At 44.0% G+C, this 12093-nt stretch overlaps 1 protein-coding gene across 1 annotated transcript in view; it reads left to right on the plus strand.

Moving 5' to 3' along the window:
- The window catches only part of loxl2a (lysyl oxidase-like 2a), a 30593-nt gene that overhangs the window by 12957 nt on the left and 5543 nt on the right, over window positions 1-12093 (plus strand). Inside the window, exons 4-8 of the mRNA XM_036151524.1 lie at window positions 3531-3739; window positions 5488-5704; window positions 6584-6767; window positions 10050-10201; window positions 10288-10455. Coding sequence (XP_036007417.1) covers window positions 3531-3739; window positions 5488-5704; window positions 6584-6767; window positions 10050-10201; window positions 10288-10455 — 930 coding nt within the window. The remainder of the gene's footprint in view (window positions 1-3530; window positions 3740-5487; window positions 5705-6583; window positions 6768-10049; window positions 10202-10287; window positions 10456-12093) is intronic.

Genomic DNA, 12093 nt, shown 5'->3' on the forward strand with positions numbered 1-12093 from the left:
GGCCAAGACAGTATAACGCTGAGTTGATGCCTGGTGGTCAGGGTTCGGGAGGTTGGTGGGCGCCCGGACTGAACCCAGCTGTGCACATCTGTCCACGTCGCCTCAGTGCCACACAGTCAGGCTGCCAGGCTCCTTAATCTGAGCCATATCGGCACCTTGTTTCACAGCTAACCTCGCACCTTGTGTTCATTCTCTTCATTTAATGGGATCTTCAAGAAAAAGTGTAATTCTTTCGTTTGATCCTTTTTTTTTATTTTACTGCCAAAACAAATGACCTCTTCAAGCTCAGATTTCTTTTTACTGGAGTCAAAACGATGATTGTAAAAGAAAAGAGGAGAGGGAGAATAGGATTAAATTTAGAACAAGCGTGTCTGATCACGATCACGTATCCCAGCCGTCCCTCCCCGCCGGCCGCAGACGGAAAACACTCTGTCATGCTTAGAATAGCAGGTAGGACTCCATGAAAGAGTAGTCTTTACCCCTCCAGCCGCTGCGGTCAGTGGGAGGACTGGGCTCGTTGCTGACTCCCCCGGAGACTCCTCCTGCTCTGCAGTCATGAACGCTCAGAAGCCCCGGACATTCCCGGAGGCTGACGCCATCTCAGGAAGCCGCTCTGTGGGCAAATGTTTAATATTCTGCGCAAAGTGCCTGATATATTTAATTTTTTTACTTTTAAAGAACTGCTTGTTAGAAAAGTACATAACATGTATTAAGAGGACAAAAACATCTCCCAACCGGAGTTGCTTTTTTTTTTTGGCACCTACGGTCCAACTTCGCACCCGGTCAGGAGCAAATGGCAGAATTTGGCTGATGGGGGAAGCAGAACAATGCTGGAGTTTTTAGCTGCTTTCCCATGAAAGGTCTGGAGGTCAGGAGTAGCCATTCCCGCTTGATTTAGTGTCAGTCAGGAAACCTGATGCTGACTGTGTTGTTTACTGACTTGGCGAGCAGCTGGCTTTGCGTAACCTTTTAGGTAGACAGAGGATCGCACAAAGACACTTCGCTACCTAAAAGATTCTCGCCAACCTCGCTCACTAAAGGATATTTTTTCCCAAAGCCTCCAGTGAAAACGTCTCTTGCGATCCCTGCGGTCCCATTTCTAGCATGAATCGGTTTAATCTGCAGCACATGTGCAATCTGAGCATTTCACAAGAATTGAGTAACAGTCAAAGGCCGCGTTGTGTTTATAATGCATCAAGTAGACACTGTGTGACCAAACAGAAGAAGCTATCCACATGTTGTAAACAACACTTTCTTGGCGTTCTGTTGCCAGACGCTGATTTATTTGTGATAATGTTCCCTTTTTCCAGTTGCGTAACCCTGTTTATAAGCAGGCAGTCCAGATCGGTTGGGTTGCACCGGGCCTGATGCAACGTGGAGGAGCTGCACGGTTTGCACGGCGGGTCAGAGGAATGTAAGCTGGTGTCAGGCAGGATTCACATGATGGATCCTGCAGGAGAGGGATCTCATTTTCCAAATTGACTCTGGTGGCTTTAACTCTTATATGTAATTATCTATGCAATTATTTTTAAAGCCATTCCCCACATGAAAACCAAGGAGTTGCTGATGAGACGTATGCTACAGTTCCATCAACATTGTGTGATGTCTGCCTCATAACTTTATGTTAAGCAAGATAGTTCAGTAATTCAACTTATCATACCTAAAACCTGTCATGTATTTAACTGATGACCAAATGTGACAGGACGTTTGTCTTGATCTAACATAAGAGCTACAATGTGGATTTGTAGTTAAGATGCAATACAGCTTTACTGAAGCTAAATATATTAATATCTGCATTATACAATTTGTAAAGATACTACACTTCTGACTTTAACGAACTTGATTCTGACCAGTTTTTATGTCTAATAAGGTGGTATTAGGAGTGTTTAGCGAGGAGAAGGATGGAAATGTTGGAAAATTTCCAACAAATTCTGTCATGATTTGTTTGAGTTGGTGTTTTGTGCTTTTAGTTTCTGATGCTTTTATGTTGTGAGTTGTGAGCTTAGTTACTGAGGTTCACGTTGGTTCTTGTTTAATTCTGGTAGCCTGTTGTTCGGATTTTGTATTTTGCTTCCAGCTTCTGAGTTTCCATTGTCGTATTTTAGTTAATCTTATCTTGGTCATGTTCTCTGTGTGTTTAATGTCCGTTCATCCCTGCATCACATTAGATTCCCTCTGTCTTTGTAACTCAGGTTCACCCTTTTTTTTTTTTATCTCTAACCTTGTTTCTGGTTGCAGCAGCGCCTCTTTTTGGTTTATTACACCTTCTGGTTCAGTCGTCCTCTGTCCGCTTTGTACTGTCAGCACGGTTATGTCTCCTTGGCTGCTTTGGTTCACATTTTGGATTGTGGACTTTGGTTCCTGTTCTCATTCTTAAATACTTTTATTTTACATTCAATGCCTCCTGCAGCAGCATTACTGACAGTCTGCTGTTTAGATTTACTAAACGTGTCTTGGATAACAAACTCTTATGTGCAGAAAATTCTAATAATGAAACAATAACATTATTGTAAAAAAAAAAAATACTAAAGTAGGGTTTCATTGTTAAAGTAATACCACTTTTAGGTCCAAGAAATTGTAGAAACTTAAACGTTGTCTATTTTACTGATAACAGTAGCTGATTTAATGACTGGCATCCCAGATTATCATTTTGAGGTGCTTGGTAACAACACCAGTGACCTCGTGTTTATTTGATAATGTCTCGGTTAATGTTAACAGAGATGTTGCTAGTTTTGCAAGTGAGGCAATTTGACCAAACAGTTTGACTCGTTTGTGGGATTTCTGGATCATTCTTATGCCATGTGTGAGGAAAATTATCTCCAAAATGAAACAGGGTCATTGAGCAGGAATGAGTTTGAAATCATCCAAGTTGGGGCCCATCTTAAAAAGATTTTTAAAAACTCTTGAGTCTAAAATAATTGTGACATCATGTTAAATCCTATACAAGACCAATATAAGAAATGTTTATTGTCATACTTTAGTATTTTAGTGACAATTTCCCATGAGGAGCGGCGGCGGAGATAAAAAGAACATAAAAACAGTCGGTTCTGCAAGTATTTTGCTCTGAACTTTGTCATTTATGTGGCCTAACGTGATTTTTATCTACTTTTTTATCCAAGTAGCTAAAACGGATTAGTGTGGATCAGAGCAGCAATGTCGGACAGCGAATGTCGTCGTTTTTGCGTTGCATTACAGCATTTTGCAGGCTCAGCTTCAATGACAGGGAAAAAAAAGAATGTGGAGGGACTAGGAAAAAGTCACAGTGATGCATCAGAGAAGATAATTATAATCAGAAAGCTAAATGTTTTTGGTCAAAGTCCAAAAAAATGTACACGCAAGTCCATGCAAAATTCTTGGATAATCAGTGAATTTGCTGCAATAGTGTAACAACTGGACAAGTTGTTAAAAGAAGAAAAGGAAAAGCAAATCAGCTTCAGTTTGCTGTGACCCAACGTGATCCCAAAGGTTAAAAAGAGAATGAAGCCCTGATGGTGTGTCTAACGAAGCGTCGCATTTGCTTTGGTGGTCAGGGTCTGACGGTGCAGGTGGAGGATGTGCGGCTCAGGGCCACCTACTCTCACAGAAAGAGGATCCCCATCACCGAGGGCTTCGTGGAGGTGAAAGACGGAGGCAAATGGCGACAGATCTGCAACGAGGAGTGGACCGAGATGAACAGCAGAGTCATCTGCGGCATGTACGGCTTCCCCGGCGAGAAAGCCTTCAACGTGCGACCCTACAAGTGAGTGATGGTCCTGTGGCGGGCAGGGGGCTTCGCATGGTTCCACGGTTTACGCGGGGTCAGGTTAAAAACAGCCTCTGGGACGAGAAAACACTGTGGTGTGCTGTATAGAACGAATTCTCTAAAATTCAAACATTTAAAAACATGAAAGCCGTCATTTTGTGGCGTAGCCTGCAGACTCGTATCCCACACATGCTCTTTATGCTAAGACGACAGCATTTCTGGGATGCTGTCGCTCTTTTTTTTTTTTTTTCTGGGTTGTTTTTTCGGGTGGCTTTTATAAGTATAGCCCAAACTAAACAGATGTTAGGAAACATTATACAATCAGCTTTGTTTACTCTGCCGGTCACTCGTGCTTTCATCCATTTTCCACTCTGAGATTAAACAGCCGCGGCCCTGCAGATCGTTGTTGGCCCGGTCAGAGAAAGTTTCAGCAGATGAACGATTAGATGAGCGATGGGCGGGAAACGACTGAGCGTGCTGCAGCCTTAAACCGTGGCTCTTTTCTGGGTTTTTATTTGTCTCTTTGCCTGCCGACGGGGGAAATGGACCCAAAATGCCTTGTGCACATGAGCAAAGAATTACACGGACAGATCTCAATCCCAATCCGAGCTGCATGAAGCCCCTACGCTACGAAAACAGTGAAATCGTGAGCCGACGGAGATCGAAACCAGATTTTTTTAATTTTATTTTTTTTACAAGAACCGTCAATCAAATATATAATGCTGCACCTGGATCTTCACGTTTTAATATGTCCTGACCTTCAGCCGGAATGTCCACAGCGAGAGAAAATGAAAGAACCCGCCCAGCAGGTCGGCGGTGAGCCCCCCCGCCAAAGGTATCTCACCTTACCGGCAGACTGAACTGAAACTTTGAGCGTTTCTCCGTCTCCGAGGAGGAAAGCATGCGTTTTAAATCAGAGCCTTGTCGTGATGGAGTCTCATCCTTTAATAGGTGTGAGAGATCACATTCAGTCTGTAGGTGGGGGAAAAAATGGACAATAAAACTCAAGGGTTTTATAATAAAAAAAAAACAGCCATCTCTTTAAGTTGTACAACTTGTTCTGTATTCAAATCAAACCGGAGCTCCACTTGGGAACCATGTGAATAAACAACGAAAGGTTTCTCCTACTTTCAGTAATTATCCTGTATTAGACATTTTTCCGACGCAGATCTGTGCCGTAATCACCTGTTGTTGGCCTGTTCAGTGGCCCTTAATGTACGGCTTTCATTCAAGTATGACGACGGGGAAACATCAGTATTCTCATAATAATGCTTCCATTGTTCTCCAGCGTACAATATGCATGGTTGAATTTCCCACAGCTAATGAACTAGTACATGCACTGCAAAAATTGAACTAAAAATAAGTACATTTTTCTTGAAATGAGTGTATTTATACTTTATTTGAGCAGGTAAATAAAATAGTCTGCCAGTGGAATAAGATTTTTGCACTTAAAATAGGAAGAACTCATCTCCATCACCTTATTTCAAGTGCATTATATCTAATTATCTTATTTTAGGGGTAAAATTATTCATTCCATTGTCAGATGATCTTATTTACCTGCTCAAATCAAGGACAAATGCACTAATTTCGAGAAAAAATTACTTATTTTTAGTTCTGTTTTCGCAGTGTGTACTAGGATCTACTATAGCGGAGCAGGGTAGCAGCTTTGGGGGACTGGACTCAGGCCGCCCTGATTTCGACGTTTCTTCACACGCCGCGGCGCGACTTTGGTTGTTTCTCCACAGGCTGCTGGCCAAGCGCCGTAAGAAGAACTACTGGGGCTTCTCCGTCAACTGCACAGGCAACGAGGCCGACCTGTCAGACTGCAAACTGGGCAAAGAGATCCAGCTCAGAGGCAACAACACGTGTCGGCGGGGCATGCCCGCCGTGGTGAGCTGCGTACCGGGACGGGCCTTCGCTCCCAGCGTCAGCATCGGCTTCAGGAAGGCCTACCGCATGGAGGTGGGTGGGGTTCTGAGCCGCTGAGCGCTTTGACTTGTTCTCAACTTCTTGAGAACTGTTTTTACATTTTGTCAGGTTACAACCCGATTCTTGTTTTTTTGTTGTTGTCTATTGGGATTTTATGTGCTAGACCAGTTCAGAGCAGTGCATAGAAAATGACTCATGGCCGTGTTTCACCATAGGCGAAACACGGCTGGTTTACAGGGATGAGTAATGTGGATTTTCTTCCATTCTAACATTTTTGAATGAAGGCCAAAAAGTCTCATTTTTGGTATGACCAGTGGACCGTCTTCCACATCTTTGCTGCGTCCTCCAAAAATGGCGTTCCAAACTGAAAATAGGGCTTATTTTGGCTTTCTTTCAACAATACCTTCTTCTTGCCATTCTTCCATAAAGGTGCATCTGGAGTACATGACAACCATCTGTCCTCTCTCCAGATTCTCCTGCCTTGTGCTGGTCTGTCACATAATAACTCGATTAAATTCAGAGTTGTACTGCAGCAAAACGGGAGAAGTGGGAATGCTCTTAGCGAGGTTCTCTGTGTTTTAGTCAGATTTGATATTTTGGACAACAACAATTGTTGAGTGTTGAGCTAATGAGCCAAATAGTACAGTGGTTGGCTATTTAGAAAAGTAATTATTTTAATGTTTCAATGAAAGAACGGAGAAACAAAGACTAAAGCAAGTATTTTAGATTATACGCCATACTAGTCATTTTGTTTGGGGATTAAACTGCAATCTTTTAAGTATACCCAATTAATCTATCTGCCAAATATTTGGACGTTTTTTTTACCTTTTTCCACTGCAATAATCATTTCAATGATGATCGCCCTCTGCACCATACACACACATTCACTGGTTTGGTGTGGCGCTTCCACAGCAACCCCTCGTGCGTCTAAGAGGAGGAGCGATGATAGGCGAGGGCCGAGTGGAGGTGCTGAAGAACGGGGAGTGGGGAACGGTTTGTGACGATAACTGGAACATGCGGGCCGCCACGGTGGTGTGTCGAGAGCTCGGCTTTGGCAGCGCCAAGGAGGCCCTGGCTGGAGGCAGGATGGGTCAAGGTAACCCGAGATTTATCACGGATAATACTTGTTGTCTGTCATGATGCAGAAATATATATTCTGATGTTAAACAAGATGGTAATGTCATTTTTAATTTTTTTTTAATAGCTAACGTTTCAGCTGTTTTAAACGTCTAATCCAGGGGTCTGCAACCTGTGGCTCTGGAGCCGCAAGTGGCTCTTTCTACCTTCCACACTGACTCTTAATAACTTTCGCTACAAATTATATTTTTATTATGTTATGTTATGTTAATGCGGGTTTTAGCAGTTTTTTATTGGAATAATCGCTTTTAATTTTCACAACAGAATGATGCTAAAAGTGCCCGTAATATATAATTTTAAATCAATATTCTTTCATTATGTTGGAAAATGGAAACTAAGATTTTTTTTTTACATCATTATCCACAAATATCAACATCCCGTCCATCCTCTTTTTTTTAAAACCTCAAACTAGACATAAAAGGGCATTTCTTTAATGATGACAACATATTTCCTACAGTAGATCTTTATCAAAAATTATAATTTGTCTTTTTTCAAAAGGCAAGGCAACATTTGTGGCTCTAAATGAGTTTAATTCAAGGGGACTGTAGGCAAAATGGCTCTTTAGACTGTAAAGGTTGCAGGCCCCTGGTCTAATCAGACAAGTCTGAATTATTACAAAGGAATTGAAAATACACTTTTGCAAAGATAATACCTGTAGACAGAATGCAGATTAGAGGTACTGTATCATTCCTTGGTTTTCAGACATTCTCCTGCAGCTTTAGCCATCATCATCTTGGTTATAAACCAGATTTTTCCAGAGGATGAATAAGAACAGATTAAGATTATACACACCTCTGTGGATGGGTTACCGTCCCAGGACTTAGTTCATTTACTAAACCAGAAGATCCACTGATGACTGTGGTTTGGTTCAGGGCTTAGCTTCCTTTTCATGGACAGTAGGTGTGTCTTTGGACAAACGGTAAACTTCGGATTGCTCTGACTAGCAGCAGCTTTTCCTGTGAGTATTTTTCACAGAACTTCGTAGGAACGATATTTTCAGTGCCCAGTGCATCTACACTAAAGCTCAAAAAAATGGGGTCATTGAGAAATGTCCCTATATTTGTGATAAAAATCACACTTTTCTTCAATTAAAATAACATTAAATGAATTATTAATACGTCTAGATATCGACATTGTGGTATTGTGTCTGTAATGGAGTGGCCAGCACAGTCACCAGATCTGAACCCTGTTGAGCTGCTGTTGGAGCATCTTGACTGTAAGACGTGCCCATCAAGCCAATCCAACTTGTGGGGGGGGGCTTCAGGAAGCGGGGGGGACATTTCTTCAGGTTACCTCAACAAACTGACAGCCAGACTCCAAAGGTCTGCAAGGCTGTAAACAGAGGATTCTTTGATGAAAGAAAGTTTTCAGGAAACAAACTTAATTCAGTACAAATCATTATTTCTGACCTCGTCAATGTCTGGACTATATTTTCTATTCGTTTTGCCGCTCATTTGATTGATAAAATGTGGGTTTTCTTGGACAAACACGACCCCAAACTTCTGAGCGGTAACTTACCTTGAAGCAAACTCCAATTCTTCTCACATTTACTAATTTCAACACAACTTTCTAAAAGCTGTTTTCCCATCTGAGCCCAACACATTGAAAGCTAGCCAGTAACTAATTTAGTACTATATCATTTAGTCTATGTGCCGACATCAAGGTGTGGAGTCACTTCCAAAGTAATAACCGTTTTATATATCGCGCTTGCATGTACTGTCAGCAAGGAGGGGACGTTTAAAAAAAAAAAAAAAACTTGGATAACTTCAATTTTAAAACATCCTGCTCCGCCTTTTGTAATTCTTAGCATCCTAAATAAAGATGTTTAAAAGCTTTAAAGTAAATAGTTGTTATGGGAAATTGGTGACAAAATTTGGAGCTATGAGGAATTTATTATTTTACCTCCTCAGCCTGACTGATGGAGATAAACATCGTGGTCCAGTAACGTCACCGTCACAGTTACTTTAATCTCCTGAATGTTCCTCCGACTGTAGATATGATCAAGTTCAGACAAGTAGCCACTGTTGGAGCCTTTTCCTGGCTTATAATGATCAGCGCAGGACTGCGTTACTCCAGTAGCATTTTTCTCATTTTAAAGAACACCCCCGGTTCCTTCAAACTTTTTTCCCCACTGGAGGAACGTCTGTGGCGGATCGCTTCTGGCCCGGTGACCGCTGGGGATAACAGACAGCAGCTAACAAATGTACTCAAAGAAAAGGTTGTCCGGTGTGAGATTGTGTCGCTGCATTAAAAGGGAGTCTGCCTAAAGGTCTCCTCATCGGGGGTGCCAGTGAGGGAGGACCGTGTATGTCCAGCTGTGAGACGGAACGGGGGTTGACCTGCGGCCCCCGCCCGATCTGCGGCTTCTGCATGGCCACCTGTTTGTGTCTCACCTCAGCCCGTCTAGACCTGAAGTCAGCACATAAAGGCGACATGGGAACGTATGGAGCAGCACGCCAATGTTTACCCACTGGTCCAAAACACTGGATCTGTGTAATCCAATACCCCACAGCTTTATAAAAGTCATATGCCCCCCCCCCCTCCCCCTCCGCCTCGTTCTCAAAGCAAAACAGAAGAGTGCACAAAATGTTCCCGAGAAGAAAAAACATGTTTTATGGGTTTCAGAAGGGGAATTCTTGGATGGAGACTGGACAAGACTGTTTGAGGGATTTCTGCATTCGCTCCGAAGCACTCGGCTTACGAGTTTTCACCGAACAGGCCTGGGGACAGTGTCTTTGTCTTCAGGGGTCAGCAAACTCTGTCACTAACGAGGCATTCCTTTTTTTTTTTATATAAACGGAAAAAAAATAACCCCTAATGTGAACTAATCAGCTGTAAAATCGACCTAAAACGTAGACGGCGCCCTCTTCTGCTGACGCGTCAGGCTGCAGCCCGGCGAACATCTGGACAGATGGTTCGATATTTGCTCTTATGACCCTTCAGAGTTTCGTTCTCATCTGTGATGTCAGGCTGAGTGTTTCCTTCGCAGGGCAACGTTACACTCATCTGTCCCGAATGAAGGCGCTCAGAAAAAACGAGATCTGTGCTTTTAATCCATTCGTAGACGCTGCAGTCGGAGCTAGCGCGCCCAAAAATAATAGTGGTGTAACAAAAAGGTCAGATTTCCCTTCCTTGGTGATAGAGAGAGATTACAGATGCTGAAAGGTTTAAGATCTTTTTTTAAAAAGGTGTTCCTCATTAACTGAGCAGACTTTCTCACGTGCTCGCCGTTTCCCCGCAGGGGTCGGGCCGGTCCACATGAACGAGGTGGAGTGCTCCGGCTTTGAAAAGTCTCTGACTGAATGCTTCTTCAACCGTGACTCCGTGGGCTGCAGCCACGAGGAGGATGCGGCGGTCAGGTGTAACGTTCCCGCCATGGGCTTCAACAGCAGGGTGAGTTGACGCCGTCTGGTTCGTGCATCTCAAGGAAACAAAGTGCCCCCCTCCCTCGTGTGAAGCAACCCGGTCTCTGTCCTCAGCTGCGGTTGAGCGGCGGCCGTAACCCCTCGGAGGGCCGCGTGGAGGTCCTGGCGGAGAGGAACGGCTCTCTGGTGTGGGGCACGGTGTGCAGCGACAGCTGGGGGACCATGGAGGCTATGGTGGTGTGCAGACAGCTGGGCCTGGGCTTTGCCAGCCATGCTTTCCAGGTAACTTTTCTAAAAAATAATAATTATACTAATTCTGACCGTAAAGCAAAGCCTGCCATGTGAAAGTTGGGGTGTTTCCCCGTCGTCTCAGCTAACCTGGCTGTTTCCTATCCCTTTAAAATGCTCCTCAGCACCAGGCAAATCTGTTCTCTCTCCCAGGGCTGCAAGAACAAGATCACATCGTTCTGTTCTTGCAGCTTCTGGACACGTTCCATCTTTTGCTTGTTTCCTCTCTGACAAATGCTGAAACCAATTGAAGCGGGCGTGGCTACTACACTAACAAAAGCCCCAGAGACCTAGGAGGGCTTCCCAGGAGCTCAGCTGCTCCTGTGAAATCATGACATACCCTGGCCAGTACTGACCTTCTTTTTTCTTCTTCCTTCTTCCACGACTAAGAGAACAATGTTCGTTTTTTTTATGCGGACTGTGTACAGGCTTTTATTTGTTAACGTCTAAAGGGAAATCTGCCAGTCATAAAAGTCCTGAAGATAAGCAGGTTTAGATTTTTTGGGGATCTGTTCATCGCATGTTTTTCTGAGGAAAATTTGGTTTTGCTTCTTGCGTGTTTTAACAAGACTGTAGTCAGAACTCGTAATTATTCTCTATCCGGAAAGAGGAGATTCTGTGAATGACCGTGAATAGCAGTTTCCGCAATGAAGTGCTAATAAAAAGCGGTTTACGTCACTGCAGTTCTGCAGGAGATGATGATGATGATGATGATGATAATGATGATGATGATGGGTTAGAGCCACACGAGAAACGGATGAGATTACATCAGCCTGCCAGGACTTCCCAGTTTAAGTCTGTTCAGTGAAGGCGTTCGCGTGGCCGTTAGCTCTCTGTGTCACTAGCAGGCCTCAGCTTTATTTATCCCAGAGGGCAAAATAAAGATGGCTCTCGCTTAGAAACATCAAAAACAGGCGGTAAGGAGGAAAGGCTGCTTAATGGAGGTAAACCTGCGACAAATTTAAGAGTGCAGCCTCTCAGCAGGACTTCAGGGGAAAACTGTGAGCAGATCTTTGAAGTACAGCGGAGCGTGCGTTCTGGAAACACCGAGGCCGCGTCACACTGGTGTCCCGGTTGGAGCTCCTTTTGTGTCATGAGGTGAGAGCAGATTGAGCGAAAGCCCCCCAGTAAAGATGTTGGCAGTTTATGGCGTTAGATGGTCCAAATCAGGAAGCTAGCAAGTGAATCATGGGGGACATGTGTCGGTGGCTGCGGGGGCTTCATGGGTAGAACCTGGACCAGATCTGCTGATTGCTGTTTACTGAAGAGGGTCTTTTTTTGGGGGGGCCAGTTTAAATTTCAGCCCCACATAATCCACACATCTCCTCTGAGCGGTGTGAATGTACGGTTTCTGCAGCAGGGCAGGACCTCTTCAGACCCGTGAAGAGTCCGCCGCACGTATTCCTCAGAAATGGTTTTCCCAGGCGAACCCGAAGCACCAGATGGAACAGCAATCTTAAATCTGCAGCTCTGCATATCTGTTCTTCCCGTCAGCACAGCCGGCAATGACATGCCCCCCCCGCGCCGCGCCCACCATCCACCCCCAGTTCAGCTGCGTTTGCACATCTCCTCCACTTTATGAAAGTTGGTGGAAAATCTGACTTTTCCCTTGGACAAGATTTCCATTTGGTC

Source organism: Fundulus heteroclitus, chromosome 20, assembly GCF_011125445.2.
Source record: "Fundulus heteroclitus isolate FHET01 chromosome 20, MU-UCD_Fhet_4.1, whole genome shotgun sequence".
Classification (NCBI taxonomy): domain Eukaryota; kingdom Metazoa; phylum Chordata; class Actinopteri; order Cyprinodontiformes; family Fundulidae; genus Fundulus; species Fundulus heteroclitus.